Genomic DNA, 18618 nt, shown 5'->3' on the forward strand with positions numbered 1-18618 from the left:
GTTAGATATCAGAAAACCTTCAGCAGTTAAAATCCTTGTCTTTTACCTCTCACAAATACAACATTTTCAGAAGTACTGGAGACAAGGTGTGGGCAGGTGCTACAAATTTCATTGAAATTTAAGAGCTAGTAATAATGACTTCCCTGGTGGCTCAGATGGTAAAAGCGTCTGCCTACCACGCGGGAGACCTGGGTGCGATCCCTGGGTCGGGAAGATGCCCTGGAGAAGGAAATGGCAACCCACTTCAGTATTCTTGCCTGGAAAATCCCGTGGATGGAGGAGCCTGGTAGGCTGCAGTCCACGGGGTCGCAGAGTCGGACACGACTGAGCGACTTCGCTGCTACTACTGCTAATCAATCCCTGGCCACTTTCCCTGGTTTCTTAGCGTTATAACAGGCGGTGGGACGCAGAGCAGTTCCTTGCATTTGGTCGTCTTACAGGTTTCAGATCTCTTTGCTCAGTGTGACTGTATTAATTACCATGTGCGCTGCTTTGTAAGCACGAGGCTATCTAGAAAACATTTTATGGTTTAGTTTGTTCCCTGACTCACTGAAGGATGGAAGAAGTTAGCTGTTACTGGGCTTGACAGGCACGTGACCTCTCGGAATGCGGTGTTTACATATCCAGACTTGAACAGGGTTTCACCTGTATTGTCTAGACCTGAGCAGTGCTAAAAACCGCCTGTGACTGGTAAAGAAGTGCTGCTAAGGCAGTATTTGAGAGACTGTGTACTCAGTCAAATATTTTCTCTCAGCATTGTTAGTTGGTGTGTAATAACATTCAGTTGTCAGGTATTATTGTTATTCCCACGTGTACAAATTTTTCACGTTTTTTACCCCCTCTGTTTTCCTCTTCTTTCTCCTTCCTTAGGAAGAAGGATGCTTCCATCTCTAGGAGATAGTACTTAAGGTCTGTTCTAGCCTGAGCACGTGGCAACCCACGCCAGTATTCTTGCCCGGAGAATCCCCATGGACAGAGGAGCCTGGCAGGCTCCAGTCCGTGGGATCACAAAGATTCGGACAGGACTGAGCGACTAATCACAGCACAGCGCTAGTCAGAGCCTTGACCCCTGTGTTATTGATCAGATAACATTATTGACGAGAGAGCATTCGGGTTTCAAGAAAATTAATCACAGGGTGTCATTTCCTTACCATTTACATGAGTATCATGCAGATGATTCAAGAAGAGAGAAATCAGATTTGAAGTTTAAACAGCCATAGAAAAAATGATTTGAGTTTTTTTAAAAAAATAACCCTTATTTCTAATGTCCTTCTACACCCTTTTCAAAGATAGTGAGCGCATGACTGTCTTTCTAGGTTTTCCTATTACTAAGCAAAGTTCTGTAATTTTGCCATCTAGAGAGAAACACTGTTAAAAACATTCTGATGTTAGAAGGCTGATTCACTTTGCTCTATGGAGGAAACGAATACAATATTATAAAGCAGATATACTCCAGTAAAAATTCATTAAAAAGAAACATTTTGATGTGTATCCTTCCCATGTGCTTTCAGCACACAGGTTTAAACAATTAGCTTCATGGTGTACATACTATTTTACAGTCTACTTTAAAGAGCTGTGAGTGATTGAAAGCCTCTCAGTCGTGTCTGACTGTTTGCAACCCCGTGGACTATACAGTCCTTGGAATTCTCCAGGCCAGAATACTGCGACGGGTAGCTTACCCCTTCTCTAACGGATCTTCCTGACCCAGGGATTGAACCAGAGTCTCCTGAACTGCAGGCAGATTCTTTACCAGCTGAGCTATCAGGGAAGCCCAAAAATTGAAAGCCAGATCACATCTAAGGAAAGGGACTAGTTAAATATTGTTACATATGATCTACTATATATTGAAAATATTTTAGAATAATATTTAATAGCATAGAAACTAATAATCTGTATACTCTGTTATAATCTGTATTATTATTTTCTATGCTATTAAATATTATTCTAAAATATTTTCAATAGCTGCTGTACAGTACATCATATGTAGCAATATTTAATTAGTGCCTTTCATTAGATGTTATCCGGCTTCTATAAATTATACAGAAGAGAACTTGGCATAGATCTTGAGTACTTCTCTATTTCTTCAAGATAGATTTCAGGTAGTTTCATGGGTTTAATTTTTTTTTTCTTTCACTGAAGTAATTATACTTTGCTGGAAGATGAAAGCTAATATTTTTTTTGCATGCTCGTAAACCAGATACTGTGCAAGATGCCTTGTAGTTTCATATTCATGTAATTTTTAGCTAATTTTAATCCCCAGTTTTTTAGATGGAGATGTCCAAATGCATATGTATTAGACATTGTGTAGTAAGTTAATAGCACATAGAAAATGTTTGCATGTTTTGTTTAGCAAATAAAAAAGTCCTTCAGTAGTCAACAGGAGACAATCAAAACTTAGTTTGTATTTCTGTTTTGGCTTTGGAGTATATAGTATAATAAGAATGTTTAATCTTCTTGTGTTTTGTTCGGTGTAAAGGGTTTTAGGTCTTCAAATTTTATAGTTAATTAGCATTTATAGCTTTGGGAGGAAAAAAAGTGGGTGAGTCCCTAATGAATTTTGCATTTAGCTTATATGACTACTATAGATGATTTATAAATCACATTTCAACTTTAAATTATGGCAGATAATTGTCTACGTCTACTAGGTGAAAATGGTTTCCCTTCACTTAAAATTTCAGGTTTAACTTTCAGATTTTGCACTTATAAAATCTAAGAGCAGAAAGTTCAGTGATACAAGGATGAGAAAAGTTTGCAGAGGAAGGGTGAGGGCAGTGAGGTGGTAAGACTGCTTTTACAGAGCTTGCTTAGAATCCTTTGCCTGCTAGTTCATCCAGCAAACCTGTTTTGATAAGCGAGGCTGCTGTTTGTAGGGCCTCGTCGGTGTTATCTAACACAGGGGCTGTTTTGTCTCAGTCACATAGATCAGACGACGACCTGGCAGGACCCCAGGAAGGCCATGCTCTCCCAGATGAGCGTCGCCGCCCCGACCAGCCCGCCAGTGCAGCAGAACATGATGAATTCGGCCTCGGGTGAGTGAAATGCTGTCATCAGGGCACACAGGTAGTGCCTGTGCATTGGTGAAGCTTTCTATGGAAAATAGTATTTATTCTTTTAAGGAAGTTGGAGCATCGGTGATGGTTATTTTCTATCCTCTTTCATAAGAGAAACTTATTTTATTCAAATAGCCCGCTATACCAAACCCTTATTTAATGATGAATACATATGGGAGTTGGTGATTGAAAGCCAGCAGTCTTCCAAGTTTCATTTCTGAAGTGACTGTCTCATTCCTAGTTTGATTAATTTTGACATGCTCATGCTTTATTCTACTGCTTTCTTGTGTCCGAGACCTTAGAGTTGAACTTTCCCTCTTCTTTTGTGGTTTGGATGGGAAGCCACCTCTTATCGTAAATGTTTGTTCTATCTTGAGAATAATGGGAAGGTAGCAACTTATAAAACCCAACCACCTTTCTTAGGGCTGGCACATATTATTTAACACATTTCCCCCTTTTTCACAGAAGATAAACCTGAGTGTAAATTTTTTTTCTCTCTCCTATTTGGCAGTTTACTAAATCTGCTGTTTTTCTCATCTGTGTAATTGGGAGTCACAGTGCCCCTTGTTAGGAAGACAGCAAAGGAAATAGTATCCATGTAAAAGTTTTATATTGCAGTTCTAATACGGAGTAGCTACTAAGTAAAGGTTTACTTCCTTCTTCCCTCTGTCACTTAGATTTTGAATGGCTTCTTTCTTCTTTGTTACATGCACCCAAGGCTATAGCTACCCATTAGCATCTTTGTGCATGGTAGGAAAAGGGCTTGCCGGGCTGCGTTAGTGGGTAAAGAACCTCCTGCCAATGCAGGAGATTGAGAGGCACAGGTTCGCTCCCTGGGCCGGGAAGATCCTCTGAGGAGGGCATGGCAACCCACTCTAGTATTCTTGCCTGGAGAATCCCCATGAACAGAGGAGCCTGGTGGGCTGCCGTCCATGGGGTCACAAAGAGTCAGACAGGACTGAAGCGACTGAGCCCGCGTCCCCGCCCCACGCTCTGGGAAGATGCCCCCCAAGCCTGGCGTCGGGGCTTGGGGCGTGTGGCCGGGTCTCTGACCAGGCCCCTGCCCCCGCGCTTTACCCCCCGCTGAAGTCCTGGGTTGGGGCGCAGACGGCGGCGGCAGCAGCTGTGACCTGCAGCCTGGCGCCCCGCTGGCCTTCCCCCTCACAGCCCTGCCCAGCAGGCCGGTCAGCGTGGTACTGCTGGAAGCTGCACTGCAGATTTTCTCAACTGGCAAGCAGCCTTCGGAAGGGGACTGGCAGAGGTGGGGAGGCTGGTACAGTTCTGTGTCAGAAGGATTCCTTGGCTAGGAAAGCTCATGAAACTTAAAGTGTCCTTCCCCTGGAGATGGTGACAGTGTGTTAAAATGTTTTGCTGGTCCATAACCCTGTTCTTGCCTTCGATGGGTTTGACACTTGAAAGAATTCAAGAAAATGAAAATCAAGGCAAGATTTGTGACTGAGCCTTTCTTGTCATATAGTTTCCATTTTATCTGCTCTTATTTTAATATCAGTACCTTTACTTATCCTCAAAATATGTTTTATGTGTGACATTGAAGTTAAACTTTTTTCAAAGGCCAAATATTATGCAAGTATTTATTGACTAAAATTTTTACTTGACAACTATTTTTTTAATTATCAAATATCCAAATAAGAGCTATGAAAGCTGCTTTGTATTTATAGTTCAAAAAAGATGATGCACGGTTTTCATTTTGTCATAATCCAACTAAAACTATACCTGGGAAGTTAGTAACAATAATTCATTAATTTAACATTTATCTTGGAAAATCAGGCATTTTGCTTCTATAAGATTCATTATGATTCTTTTAGAACATTGGTTTGTTTATGTTTTTCCTATTAAATTTTCTAACAGCAATGATCTAAGGAAATGAAAAGAATTGGAATCAAGTTTATGTTTAAAACCAAAAGTATGTATCAAATTGGTTTTAATGGATTTTAGAATATTTGTGTATATTATATTTCAGCTCTGTGTTTTGTAAAATACTAAATGTGTTTTTCTGTACTGCATAGAAATTACTAGACATGCTTGCTGCTGTGTTAATGAAAGAGGTGACTTTGGCAGAAGCGGTCTGAGTAAAGTGGCGGGAGGCACGATTGTAGTGGGTGGGTGTGTTTTTGTTGGGGAGGGGCTGGGAGTTGTGTGAAGAGAGGCTTCGATGTGGAGCTGGAGGCAGGACCTGAAATGGGAAAGGCCACCCCTCAGAGAGACTTGAGCGTGTTTAGTGGTGGTGTGGTGCGTGCTGTTCTCTGCTTAGTCGCTCAGTCATGTCCAACTCTTTGCAAGTAGCCCACCTGGCTGCTCTGTCCATGGGATTCTCAAGGCAAGAATATTAGAGTGGGTTCCCTTGCCCTCCTCCAGGGGAGCTTCCCCACCTAGGGATGGAACCCAGGTCTCCTGGATGCAGGCAGATTCTTTACCATCTGAGCCACCAGGGTATTAAATAATAGCAGGAAGCCCTACTTACATGCCAGGCTTCCTGCTAAGGTCATTTTGTACAATCTGATTTAATTCCCATAATGGTCATTAAATTAGGTGCTGTTATTAGTCTCACTTCACATTTGAGAAACCTTGAATGGCTGTTTAAAAATAGAAGACTTCTTCGTGGTGTTACGATGCTTTGGAATCAATGTCATGGGAACTGTAATCTTGATAACCGCATGTTCACGTACAGTTACGGCCATAATGTCACGTTAATAAGGGTTCACCTCAGGGGCTTCCCCTTCTCCATCTGAAACGAACTCACGGTGTTTGACGGCTGTGCATTCTCCACTGAGATACAGAGCATGATTTCTCGAATAACTTTAAGAGAAAATGATTTTCTCTCTCAGTCAAGGATTTCTCTTGAGTAAAGCAGCAAAAAGTGATGCTCCTCTGTGCTTGGGAAATAAGTCTTGAGTTTTCAAAGCCTGGAGCCTGTGAGCAAGAATTGTGAGGATGTTTAAATAAATTTTCAGGATATTGACTATAACAAAGTAGCTAGCCTATTTCCAGTTAAGCAGGGTATCTGACAGTTTTCACCTTGAAGACAATTCCTTCTGAACCTGCTAATCTGCAGCCTTTGTGTAAAAGAGATACACAGCTTTTTTGAAGCCCTTTACTGAGTTAATCAAGCTAAATACAGCTTGATTTACATTTTTGTCATTAATTATTTTAACTGGAACTTCCTATTGTTAATATTTTTATAAAAGAACTCACCTCATTCAAATATTTGAGTCCAGCTTTGTGTTCTGTTCTAATTATTTCTAATCAACTCACTTTCCCGTATTTTCTCTAGACTCTCTAGTTTTCTACATAGGTTTTAATGGAACTGAATAATATTTTAAGACTTTCTCCAGTTCTAAGATTTTATGAAATCCATTCTTTCACTAGAATTTGGTTTAGCAAAAAATGATTAGTTTACTTTTGCATTTTATAAGTCTTCTTCACAACATGGAGTTGAAATGATAAGTTTTATTGCTAGACTGGAGGTGTGTGATTTAAAATTGGCTAAATTTCTGTTACTATTAGTCACTCACTCATGTCTGACTCTTTGCAACCCCATGGACTGTAGCCTATCAGGCTTCTCTGTCCATGACATTTTTCCAAGCAAGGATACTGGTGTGGGTTGCCATTTCCCTTCTCCAGGGGATCTTCCCAACCCAGGGATTGAACCCAGGTCTCCTGCATTGCAGGCAGATTCTTCACCTCTGAGCCATTGAGAAATCACTTAAAGATGCACCTGGAAACGGTTTAGAGGCAAGACTTACTTAATCCTAGGAAGAAATTTATATTCTTTAACTGGCCATTTAATTAGCAAGACAGTGAACTTTGTAAAAAGGAATTTGAAATGTGAGGAAAAGAAAATTACAAAATAAAAGGAAATTTGAATAATTAGTAAAATAATTCTACTTTTCTTTACATTAAAATATATAATATATAATGTATAAAAGTACACACAAACCGTATTCTATTAGATGGATGATTGCCCCTTACAAGTTACATTAAATGTATTATGTTTATGGCACATTGTTGTTGTTCAGTCACTCAGTTGTGTCCGACTCTTTGCATCTCCATGGACTGCAGCACGCCAGGCTTCCCTGTCCATCACCAACTCCCAGAGTTAGCTCAAACTCGTCCACTGAGTCGGGATGCCATCCAGTCATCTCATCCTCTTTTGTCCCCTTCTCCTCCTGCCTTCAGTCTTGCCCAGCATCAGGGTCTTTTCCAAGGAGTCAGTTCTTCGCATCAGGTGGCCAAAGTATCAGAGCTTCAGCTTCAGCATCAGTCCTTCCAGTGAATATTCAGGACTGATTTCCTTTAGGATTGACTGGTTTGATCTCCTTGTAGTCCAAGGAACTCGAAAGATTCTTCTCCAACACCACAGTTCAAAAGCATCAATTCTTTGGTGCTCAGGCTTCTTTATGATCCAGCTCTCCTTTTATGCTCCTTAGAAGAAAAGCTATGACAAATGTAGACAGTGTATTAAAAAGAGGTGACAAAAGGTCTGTATAGTCAAAGCTGTAGTTTTATCATGTATGGATGTGAGAGAGAGTGTGTGAGAACTGCATTTATATGAAGATTTTTATTAGTAGCTTGTTACCAATGACTCACAAGATTGCTGAGTCTTAAGGCAGCAGTATAAAGAAAATATATCCTGTGATAATCCAGAAATAACTTGGTGCCAAAGGACAGGTGACTGTTTAGGATAATTAAAAATGGCATAAGCCGTGATTTAAATGATGCAAAGTCAATGAACCCTCTATTGTCTGCTTTTAAAAAATCTACCTTTGATAGCAATTTGATAAAATCAAATGTCTTGTTACAGGTACATTTTAAGGAATTCATTATTTTCATGGTTTAAGTCTGGCATTTATTTGACTAATGCCTGAATCTGCCAATACAGCACTTTCTGATTTCCCCATTATGAAAACCTGCATGGAATTCCTAGGAAATCTGTCAAGATGGGTGGAGAAAATGCCGTCTTGATCGTGGAAGATGATGCATGTTGAAGGAATTTGCTTAGCACCTCCCTTGCTGTGGGGGACACATTGAGAAGCAGACAGAGTGGGTCTTACAGAGGTGCCTTGATATTTACCTGTTGTATTACTTCTGCTTTGTGTAATCTCTCTCAGAGGACCAAATTCCAGATGGGCAAGAGAGATTATTACCAAGGAAAATATGACACAGAGCAGATGTAAAATGTAACAACAACAGGTAAAAGGTTGATAGTGAGGTTTTTAACTTTAAAAAGCACAGAAGAGGTAAGGATGTATGAAAAGTACAAAGCTGACCACAGAGTTTAGAAGTTGCTGATTCCTACTTCATGTGTTGTGGTTCACAAGCGTTTAAGTTCTGCTTTTCACCTTTGGAGTGCACTCAGGAGGAGTTTAGAATAAGGGTTAAAGATCAAGGGCTCTGGGTCAGGTGGGCACAGGTTTGAATCCCAGCTCTGTCTCTTAATTGACTATAAGATCTTGGATAAAGGAGTATATTTACTTGTGCCTCATTTTTCCACTTGGAAAATGGAGTGACAATAAAAATAGTAACACTGAATTTGTAGAGCTGTTGTGAAGATTAAACAAAACAATTTTAATACAAAGTGGGTACATAGAAATTATTATTAACAAAATACAGCACTTGGTATAATATACTGAATAATAAAGTAAGTGTGATTTCATCTGATATTTTACAATTTAATCAGTTTACATTACCTGGTAATTACTGTTCAGTTCAGTCGCTCAGTCGTGTCTGACTCTTTGCGACCCCATGAACCACAGCACACCAGGCCTCCCTGTCCATCACCAGCTCCCGGAGTTTACTCAGACCTCGTGTCCATCAGGTCAGTGATGCCATCCAACTGTCTCATCCTCTGTCGTCCCCTTCTCCTCCTGCCCTCAATCTTTCCCAGCATCAGGGTCTTTTCCAATGAGTCATTTCTTGGCATCCGGTGGCCAAAGTATTAGAACTTGAGCTTCAACATCAGTCCTTCCAATGAACACTCAGGACTGCTCAGCTTTAGGATGGACTGGCTGGACCTCCTTGCAGTCCAGTTACTGTTACTTCATTTTAAATAAGTTTGTTATAATCTTTTACCACACTATCTTTAGGGCTATGTTTACAAGCTTTTTAACACCAAATGTACATCATTGGTTCTTATTCAACTCACGTGTTATCTGCTGACTTTTAGAGTCACATAGATTTTCCATTTGGTATAGAAGGTGTAAGAGTGTTAAATGTAAATATGGTTTTCTTCTGTGGGTCAAACTTTTTCCTTGATTCTTAAAGTTTTTTTTTTATTGTAAGATGGAAATAATCTGCCAACATGAAGTTGTAATGTATGGAAGAAGACTATACTAAAGTATACCAAATGGGAATAAAACTATAATAAAGCCCAACATCAAAGCACTGACGTACAAGAGAGAGGCAGTGTCCCAAATACTCTTTTTTTAAACCAAAATTGCTGCTTTTTTCTTGTCTGCAAATTTTGGTAAATTAAGAAAGATAACCCCAGGAAAAGAGAAAAGAGTAAAAAGCAAAAAACATAATAATCCCAAATGAATATAATCTTTAAGAAACTCAGTTTGTTTTATTCAGTGTCTTGATTTATTTGTTAATTAAGTTCCTGAAAAAAATGGTTAATAATATGGAAGCAAGAACCCCCTTTTTAATTTAAAAATATGGACCAGTCCATTTCATGTTAAAGTTATCAGTAAACTATATTGGAATTTTGATGGTAAAAATATTTATTTGTGAAATAGAAAAGATAATCCAATTAGAGTGTCCAGACGAGTTGCAGATGACAGTAGCTTGCAATTGTACCTTCAGTATTTAGGAGTTCTTCCAAGTTAGTTAGTGTTAGCCGCTCAGTCGTGTCTGACTCTGCGACCCCATGGGCTATATCCCGCCGGGCTCCTCTGTCCATGGGGCTCTCCAGGTGAGGATACTGGAGTGGGGTGGCACTTTGTCATCTTGGTGGCTTCATGGCATTGCTGCTGATGAAACATGCCACTCATGTCAGGGCAGCTAAGAGCCTGTATGTTACTCTGCTGGTGAGAGCTTCTCACTCCTCCTACACTGGGAGTCGATATTGGCTAATTCCGTTCAAGATTTTTAACTGAAAAGTATTTTCTAAATAATATTAAAACTCAGAATACCTGAGCAAGACAGCAACATTTGGCAAATGAAAAAATGTGTTAGATTTATTCTGAATCTACTCAGTTACATTTCTGAAATGACTCTCAGAGCAAGACACCCTCCATGCCAAATGTATCGGTAGAACTTTAAATTCAGTTATTCTGGAATCAAGGCATGTGTTTATATATTACTTAACATATCGGCATGTACAATATATGTTGTTCGATTCTTTGCATCCCCGCAGACCCTGCTAGGCTGCTCTGTCCATTGAATTCCCAGGCAAGAATACTGGAACGGTTGCCATTTCCTACCCAGGGGATCTTCTCCACCCAGGGATTGAACTGTATTCATATTTTTAATTATATGCCCTATTATTTCATACACGGTAATTCTTTTCTGTCTTCTTTAGAGGTTATCTTTGAAAGCAAGGGGAGACATATAGAAGCTCAAGATTGCTGAGGTCCCTTGATCTGATCTTAGAGCATGAATAGCAAATATTTTTTAAAATGTATTAAAGGCCTCTTAAGTAATCATTTGGGAAAGTAAAGTTCATTTGAATTCTGAAAGTTACTAAGAATTTGTTGTAAATACTGCACCTAATGAAAAAAAAAAGGATGTAAGCTTATTTTGGTTACTTTAACTGGCTGACTTAGAAGAGTGAGAGGATATTGTTAAAGAATATACAGAAAAAAATTGATGCATACCATTGCTACCAGCTCTTAGTAAAATGAGTTATTAGATAATGGTGTTTAAAAATACAAGTGTCCATGTTCAACTTTTCTACAGTGATTATTTGTAGAATTTTGGAAGCTTTGCTCAGCTTTGGAGTAGAAAGGATAAGAAAGAGATTAAATTATTTACGTGTAAGAACTAAATGAATGCCTGTTCTCGTTCCTTCCTTTGATAAGTTCTGGGTTATTTCTTTTGCCTTTGCTACTGGTTTCTAAATCCTTCTGGCTATTCTCTGCTGGAATAATTTTATGACTCATAAGAGGAATATTTGTGTGAAAGATTAAGATGCTAATTCTTTTTAAATGATATCCATAGACTACCATATATAGCCAGCATCAGTGAAATGAAAAAAATCCTGCAACAACAGAGTTTTTCCAAATAATATTTTCTTTGGAGTGAAAAAGGTAAAGAGGTGATAAAACATTAGGTTAAAATTTTACCAAAGGTCATTACTTTATTGGAACATTTCTGAGGTCTAAGTGAGCTTGACGAAAGCTAATCTTTTATAAATTTACACACTAAAGCTATAAGCCATTAAGTTAAAATCTTAAGACTCAAGTTACACTTAAGACAGTCTGAAGAGTTTCATGTTAGAAGGGTCTCTGAGCTTGCATTCGACCTTTTCCTCTGGGAAGTTCATCTGGCTGTAACAGACTAACTGATTTAAAAGTCTTCTTATTCAGCTGTGAAACAGTTGAATTGTTACCTTTCTAAACTACTCATTCAACAAATATCAATTACTCTATTGTAATGGCCACTTGGATTATGAAGTCAAAGTAAAATAATTTTCCCCTTGCAACAGTAAACGCTATGGGAGACATACATGGAACCGAGAAAGCGGAGGAGAAACAGGGAGATGAGTGCTCCAGAGGGCAGAGTGGACGTCTCTAAGGTTTGCTCATGCCCACAGCAAATACTGAATATTGAACATGCGCAGAGCACGACTCTGAATCATAAGAATATAGAACAGAAACAAAGAGACAGTGTCATCAGTTAAAAATGGAAAGAGAAAAATAGTTAAGAATCAGAGAGGGATTGGGGATGGAGGGAAATGATCATTTTAGATAGCTTCTCCAGTATGGCCCTCTGTAATCAGTGATTTTTGAGCTTCAGTTCATTAAGAGCCATGCAGATAGCTGGGGAAACAGAAAGGAATGTTCCATGCCTATCGCAACAGCCAGATCAGAGGGGCTGAGGACATTTGAAGAACAGCAGGAAGGCCACTGAAGCTGGAACAGAGCAAGTGAAAAGGAGCATGGATGGAAGCCAGATTATATAGGGATTTGTAGGTTTTGAACAGAACAGGGACATGATCTGAGTAAGGTTTTTAAAAGTAGGAAGATTACTTACTGGGCAATTGAAATAATTCAGGGGAAACAATGGACCAGGGTGTTTGAGGGGAAGTGATAAGAAGTGATTGGACTCAGAACCTAAATTTTAGTAGATGAGTGGGACTTAAGTTTACAGAAGAAAGGGGAAGATAAAGGAAGCATTTTGTAAGAGATCACTGAACCTGAAATCCCCAGCCCCATATAACTTGTGATGGAACAGTAAGGAAGTGAAACTAAAGACAATTAAAAAGGCTGGGTCCTGAAAGGTTTGGGAGATGAGTAAAAATGATTCCTTTCTAGGGTTCTTCTCCTATGGAAGGGAAAACCTGTGGGTTTCCTGTTTTTATTATCCAGTCATTTAATCTTTGAGACCAGGTTTATTTTATCATAAGCATATCTTGATATTATATACAATTTTTCATAAAATATGTATATTGTTAGAACAAAATGGCGGGACTTCCAAAAAAGAGTTGAAATGACTCTTTGTAAAAGTATCTATTATAAGCCCAGCCCTTTGTCGAGCACTTTCTCCTTTTAATCCTTTCAACAATTAGTTGAGAAAGTACTTATGTCCATTTTTATGAAGAAAGTGAGCATCAAGCAAATCAGGAATTTGCTCAAGGTTAGATGGCTAATAATTACAAATATTAGATTCAGAATTTGAACCCAGGTCTGTCTGAATTTAAACCTTTCATAGTTTTCTTTAAAGTGTGCTGTCTCTAATTTCATTTATAATGCATGGGGAAAAAAACAAGCAAGCCATATTAGTTTTCTGTATTGTAAATCAGTTCAGTTGCTCAGTCGTGTCCAACTCTTTGCGACCCCATGGAGTGCAGCACGCCAGGCCTCCCTGTCCATCACCAACTCAGAGTTTACCCAAGCTGATGGCCATCGAGGCAGAGATGACAGCCAACCATCTCGTCCTCTGTCATCCCCTTCTCCTCCTGCCTTCAATCTTTCCCAACATCAGAGTCTTTTCCAAGGAGTCAGTTCTTCGCATCAGGTGGCCAAAGTATTGGAGTTTCAGCTTCAGCATCAGTCCTTCCAGTGAACACCCAGGACTAATCTCCTTTGGGATGGACTGGTTGGATCTCCTTGCAGTCCAAGGGACTCTCAAGAGTTTCCTCCAACACCACAGTTCACAGTATTGTAAATCAGTGGTTCTCAATTCGTAATGTGTAAAGGAATCTCCTGGAGATATATATGTTTTTTTTAATGAAGATTCTGATTCTATAGGTCATGGGTGGGGCCTGAAATTCTGCATTTCTAACAAGTTTCAAGGAGGTGCTAGACTGCTGATTCATGAACTACAAAGATAGAAGACGCTAGAATAGTGAACTTAAAACTATAGAAATGTTATTAAAGATCCACTTTGTTATTCCTATTCTTATTTTATTTCTATATTCAGTCGGGGAAAAAAAGCTTTCCTAAGTACCTATTACATATGAATGACTCCACCATTTCACGTGAGAGCTCATTTAATATAAGAGCACTGCAAAATGTTAACAACTTATAAAAAAAAAAAAAGCCTGTGATTTGTAAAAGCACAAACTGAGGATCAGAGAGACTGACTTGACCAAGATTAGTCAATCATTCTTTTCACAGGTAAGTTCTTAATCATTTCAGCTCAACAAACTTCAGTTGTATTTGGTTGTAGTGCTAAGCCCTAAGAGATATAAAGACCAAAAAAGTCCAAATACTTCCTTTAAGACTTAGAGCTTCCTGGGAAGACATGCCAGGATATAGGCAAATGAGTGGAGTTCACTGAGGCATCTGCTAAAATGGGACATGAGCAAAGTGGCTGGGGACACAGTTTACGGTAGTGAGTAGAATACAGGTAAGTAGCAGTGTCAAAATTCCAATCTAAGCCTTAAAATGTATCAGTTCAGTTCAGTTGCTCAGTCATGTCTGACTCTTTGGACTGCAGCACGCCAGGCCTCCCTGTCCATCACCAACTCCCAGAGTTTACTCAAACTCGTGTCCATTGTGTTGGTGATGCCATCCAACCATCTCATCCTCTGTCATCCCCTTTTCCTCCCGCCTTCAGTCTTTCCCAGCATCAGGGTCTTTTCAGATGAGTCAGTTCTTCACATCAGGTGACCAAAGTATTGGAGCTTCAGCATCAGTCTTTCCAGTGAATATTCAGGACTGATCTCCTTTAGGATGGACTGGTTGGATCTCCTTGCAGTCCAAGGGACTCTCAAGAGTCTTCTCCAACACCACAGTTCAAAAGCATCAATTCTTCGGTGCTCAGCTTTCTTTATGCTCTAACTCTCACATCCATACATGACTACTGGAAAAACCATAACTTTGACTAGACGGACCTTTGTTGGCAAAGTAGTGTGTCTCCTTTTTAATGTGCTGTCTAGGTCGGTCATAAGTTTTCTTCCAAGGAGGAAATGTCTTTTAATTTCATGGCTGCAGTCCCCATCTGCAGTGATTTCGGAGCTCAAAAAAATGAAGTCTGTCAATGTTTCCACTGTTTCCCGTCTTACTTGCCATGAAGTGATGGGACCAGATGCCATGATCTTAGTTTTCTGAATGTTGAATTTTAAGGCAACTTTTTCACTGTCCTCTTTCAAACTTTCATCAAGAGCCTCTTTAGTTCTTCTTCGCTTATGGGCTAGAGTTTAATCTTACCTTTGCATCCCCATGAACTGCAGCATACTAGGCCTCCCTGTCCTTCACTATCTCCCCAAGTTTTCTCAAACTCATGTCCATTGAGTAATGAGTTGGCTCTTAACATCAGGGAGCCAAAGTATTGGAGCTTCATCTTCAGCATCAGTCCTTCCATTGAATATTCATGGTTGATTTCTTTTATCTCTCTGCTGTCTAAGGGACTTTCACGGGTCTTCTCTAGCACCACAGTACGAAAGCATCAATTCTTTGGCTCTCAGCCTTCTTTATGATCCAACTCTCACATCTACCTGACTACTGGAAAAACCATAGCTTTGACTATATGTTATACGAACTTTTGTTGGTAAAGTGCTGTCTCAGCTTTTTAATACTCTTTAGGTTTCTCATAGCTTTTCTTCCAAGGAGCAAATGTCTTTTAATTTCATGGCTGCAGTCACCGTCCACAGTGATTTTGGAGCCCCCAAAATAAAATGCGTTACTGTTTCCTTTGTTTCCCCATCTATTTGCAATGAAGTGATGGGACTAGGTGCCATGATCTTAGTTTTTTCATGTTGAACTTTAAGTCATTTTTTTTTTTTTCACTTTTCTCTTTCACCTTCATCAAGAGGCTCTTTAGTTCTTCTTTGCTTTCTGCCATAAGGGCGATGTCATCTGCGTATCTGAGGTTATTGATATTTCACCTGCAATCTTGATTCCAGCTTGTGCTTCCTCCAGCCCAGCGTTTCTCATGATGTACTCTGCATATAAGTTAAGCAAGCAGGGTGACAATATATAGCCTTGACGTACTCCTTTCCTGATTTGTAACCAGTCTGTTGTTTCATGTCCAATTCTAACTGTTGCTTGTTGACATACACGTTTCTCAGGAGACAGGTACTGTGGTCTGGTATTCCCATCTCTTTTAAGAATTTTCCACAGTTCGTTGTGATCCACACAGTCAAAAGATTTTAGTGTTGTTAATGAAGCAGAAATTAAATATACCACTCAAAAAACATGGAGAACTCTTTATTCACAGGTAGGGAAGAATGTTAGTAGTGGGATGGAAATTAAGAAAAACTTCACAAAGATAGAATAGGAAAAGAGGGTAGGATTTTGGTGGCTAAAAATCATGACGGCTCGGAGGAGACAGGCTGGGGTTTGTGCATCGGGGATATGTGTGGAGGTGAAAAGTGCATGACCCTGCTTGAGTACTGGAAAGACAGGCCATGCCAGAAGTACTCACTTTGAATGGATTACTAAGTTACTGATGTGCTAGAATCATCTCACCAAAGATGCACATGATGCAAAGGAGAGGAATGAACCTGTGTGTGTGTAGGCGAAGCCCTCTTGAGGAAGGCGTGTCCACACTGAGGAGGGAAGAGGAAGAGTTGGCTGAGCAAGGCGGATGGGAGAGTAGCCGCCTTCGGGAGGTCCTCGGAGAAGGGAGAAGAGTTGGCAGGACTGAACCAAGACTGAGTGAGGAGGGCGTGAGCTGTAGTGGCGACACATTAGAGCCTCTTCAGCGTGCTGTGTAATGGTTGGCAACTGAGGACCTTGGATAGTCCAGTGACGATTTGGGAAGTTTTCCTCGGGGCCTTAGGGAGCTCTGAGTCATAGAGCTGCTTCCTCAGAGGAGATGTGAGGCAGGATGCTCTTCAGTTCAGTTCCGTTCAGTTGCTCAGTCGTGTCCGACTCTTTGCGACCCCATGAATCGCACCACGCCAGGCCTCCGTGTCCATCACCAACTCCCGAAGTTTACTCAGACTCAATGTCCATTGAGTCCGTGATGCCATCCAACCATCTCATCCTCTGTCGTCCCCTTCTCCTCCTGCCCCCAAGCTCTCCCAGCATCAGGGTCCTTTCCAATGAGTCAGCTCTTTGCATGAGGTGGCCAAAGTATTGGAGTTTCAGCTTCAGCATCAGTCCTTCCAGTGAACACTCAGGACTTATCTTTAGGATGGACTGGTTGGATCACCTTGCAGTCCAAGGGACTCTCGAGAATCTTCTCCAACACCACAGTTCAAAAGGATCAATTTTTTGGCACTCAGCTTTCTTCACAGTTTAACTCTCACATCCATACATGACCACTGGAAAAACCATAGCCTTGACCAGACCGACCCTTTGTTGGCAAAGTAATATCTCTGTTTTTTAATATGCTATCCACGTTGGTCATAACTTTCCTTCCAAGGAGTAAGCGTCTTTTAATTTCATGGCTGCAGTCACCATCTGCAGTGATTTTGAAGCCCCAAAAAATAAAGTCTGACACTGTTTCCACTGTTTCCCCATCTATTTCCCATGAAGTGATGGGACCAGATGCCATGATTGTAGTTTTCTGAATGTTGAGCTTTAAGCCAACTTTTTCATTCTCCTCTTTCACTTTCATCAAGAGGCTTTTTAGTTCCTCTTCACTTTCTGCCATGAGGGTGGTGTCATCTGCGTATCTGAGGTTATTGATATTTCTCCCGGCAGTCTTAAGGTTGCTTAAGGATGCTCTTAAGGTACTTAAAATGTGCCCTTGATTAAGACCAGCTGGAAGGCTACTGCTAAAATGTAGTCATGGAAATACAAAAGTCTACATTTAACTTTTATTTGAAGAACAGGGGCAATTGTATTGTAAAGTAAAATCAGCTCAAAATATGAGGCCATGTTTTGTGGAGTGTAGATGTGCAGCTGGTGGAGGAGAAAGACTGGTGTCCCTGTGAGAAGTATTAAAGATATGAGAGCCAACTGTATGAATATGACCAAAGTGATGAGATTTCATGGAAGTTCTAGGAGAAGAAATTTTTAAAAATACTCCTTTTGATTAATGTGTGTCATAATTGCAGTATAGTACTTAAAAGCATGAGTTCTGGAAAGCTAGAACTATCTGGGTTTGAATCCACCCTCTGCCAGTTACTAGTCTGGGCTAAGTAATCTGGGGCAGCTTTCTTGTGCTTTAGTTTCCTCATCTGTAAAGTCAGGATAATAATAGGACCTATACCATGGGACCTATACCTATACTATGCTTTTGAACTGTGGTATTGGAGAAGCCTTCTTGAGAGTCCCTTGGACTGCAAGGAGATCCAACCAGTCCATCCTAAAGAAGATCAGTCCTGGGTGTTCATTGGAAGGACTGATACTGAAGCTGAAATTCCAGTACTTTGGCCACCTCATGCAAAGAGTTGACTCACTGGAAAAGACCCTGATGCTGGGAGGGATTGGGGGCAGGAGGAGAAGGGAACGACAGAGGATGAGATGGTTGGATGGCATCACCGACTCAATGGACATGAGTTTGAGCAAGCTTCAGGAGTTGGTGATGGACAGGGAGGCCTGGCGTGCTGCGATTCATGGGGTTGCAAAGAGTCGGACACGACTGAGCGACTGAACTAAACTGATACCATGGGACTGTTAAATGAGTTAGTCTGTGCTTGTAAGGAACTTAGAACAGTGTAGTAATGGAGTTCGTGACTCATTATAAATGTCAGAGACCAGAATGTCAAAACTGAAATTGGTCAAAATTAGATTGCTCTGAAAGATGTATTGTGTATACTTTTTCCAGCTGCTCTTAATTTTCTAAGGAAACTACTTCTTGATAGCCCTGCACTTTGAACCACTTAGCAGGTTTTGTTTAGTAAACTTTCAGTATCCTGGGTTACTTCTTTATTCCTGAGTTGTGGGGCAGGTGAGAGGGAGAGATTGAGCATCTCACTTGTGGTATAATCAGGACTTTCTGGTTTGATTAGACGTTGCAGATGGTTTGTGAGTCATTCCTGATGCAGGAG

At 40.3% G+C, this 18618-nt stretch overlaps 1 protein-coding gene across 8 annotated transcripts in view; it reads left to right on the forward strand.

Moving 5' to 3' along the window:
- The window catches only part of YAP1 (Yes1 associated transcriptional regulator), a 128476-nt gene that overhangs the window by 58853 nt on the left and 51005 nt on the right, over positions 1 to 18618 (forward strand). For all 8 annotated transcript variants that reach the window (XM_070473673.1, XM_070473677.1, XM_070473674.1 and 5 more), the window contains exon 3: positions 2914 to 3029. In XM_070473673.1, the coding sequence (XP_070329774.1) occupies positions 2914 to 3029 (116 nt within the window). The remainder of the gene's footprint in view (positions 1 to 2913; positions 3030 to 18618) is intronic.

This window comes from Odocoileus virginianus, chromosome 10 (genome assembly GCF_023699985.2).
Source record: "Odocoileus virginianus isolate 20LAN1187 ecotype Illinois chromosome 10, Ovbor_1.2, whole genome shotgun sequence".
In the NCBI taxonomy this organism is placed as follows: domain Eukaryota; kingdom Metazoa; phylum Chordata; class Mammalia; order Artiodactyla; family Cervidae; genus Odocoileus; species Odocoileus virginianus.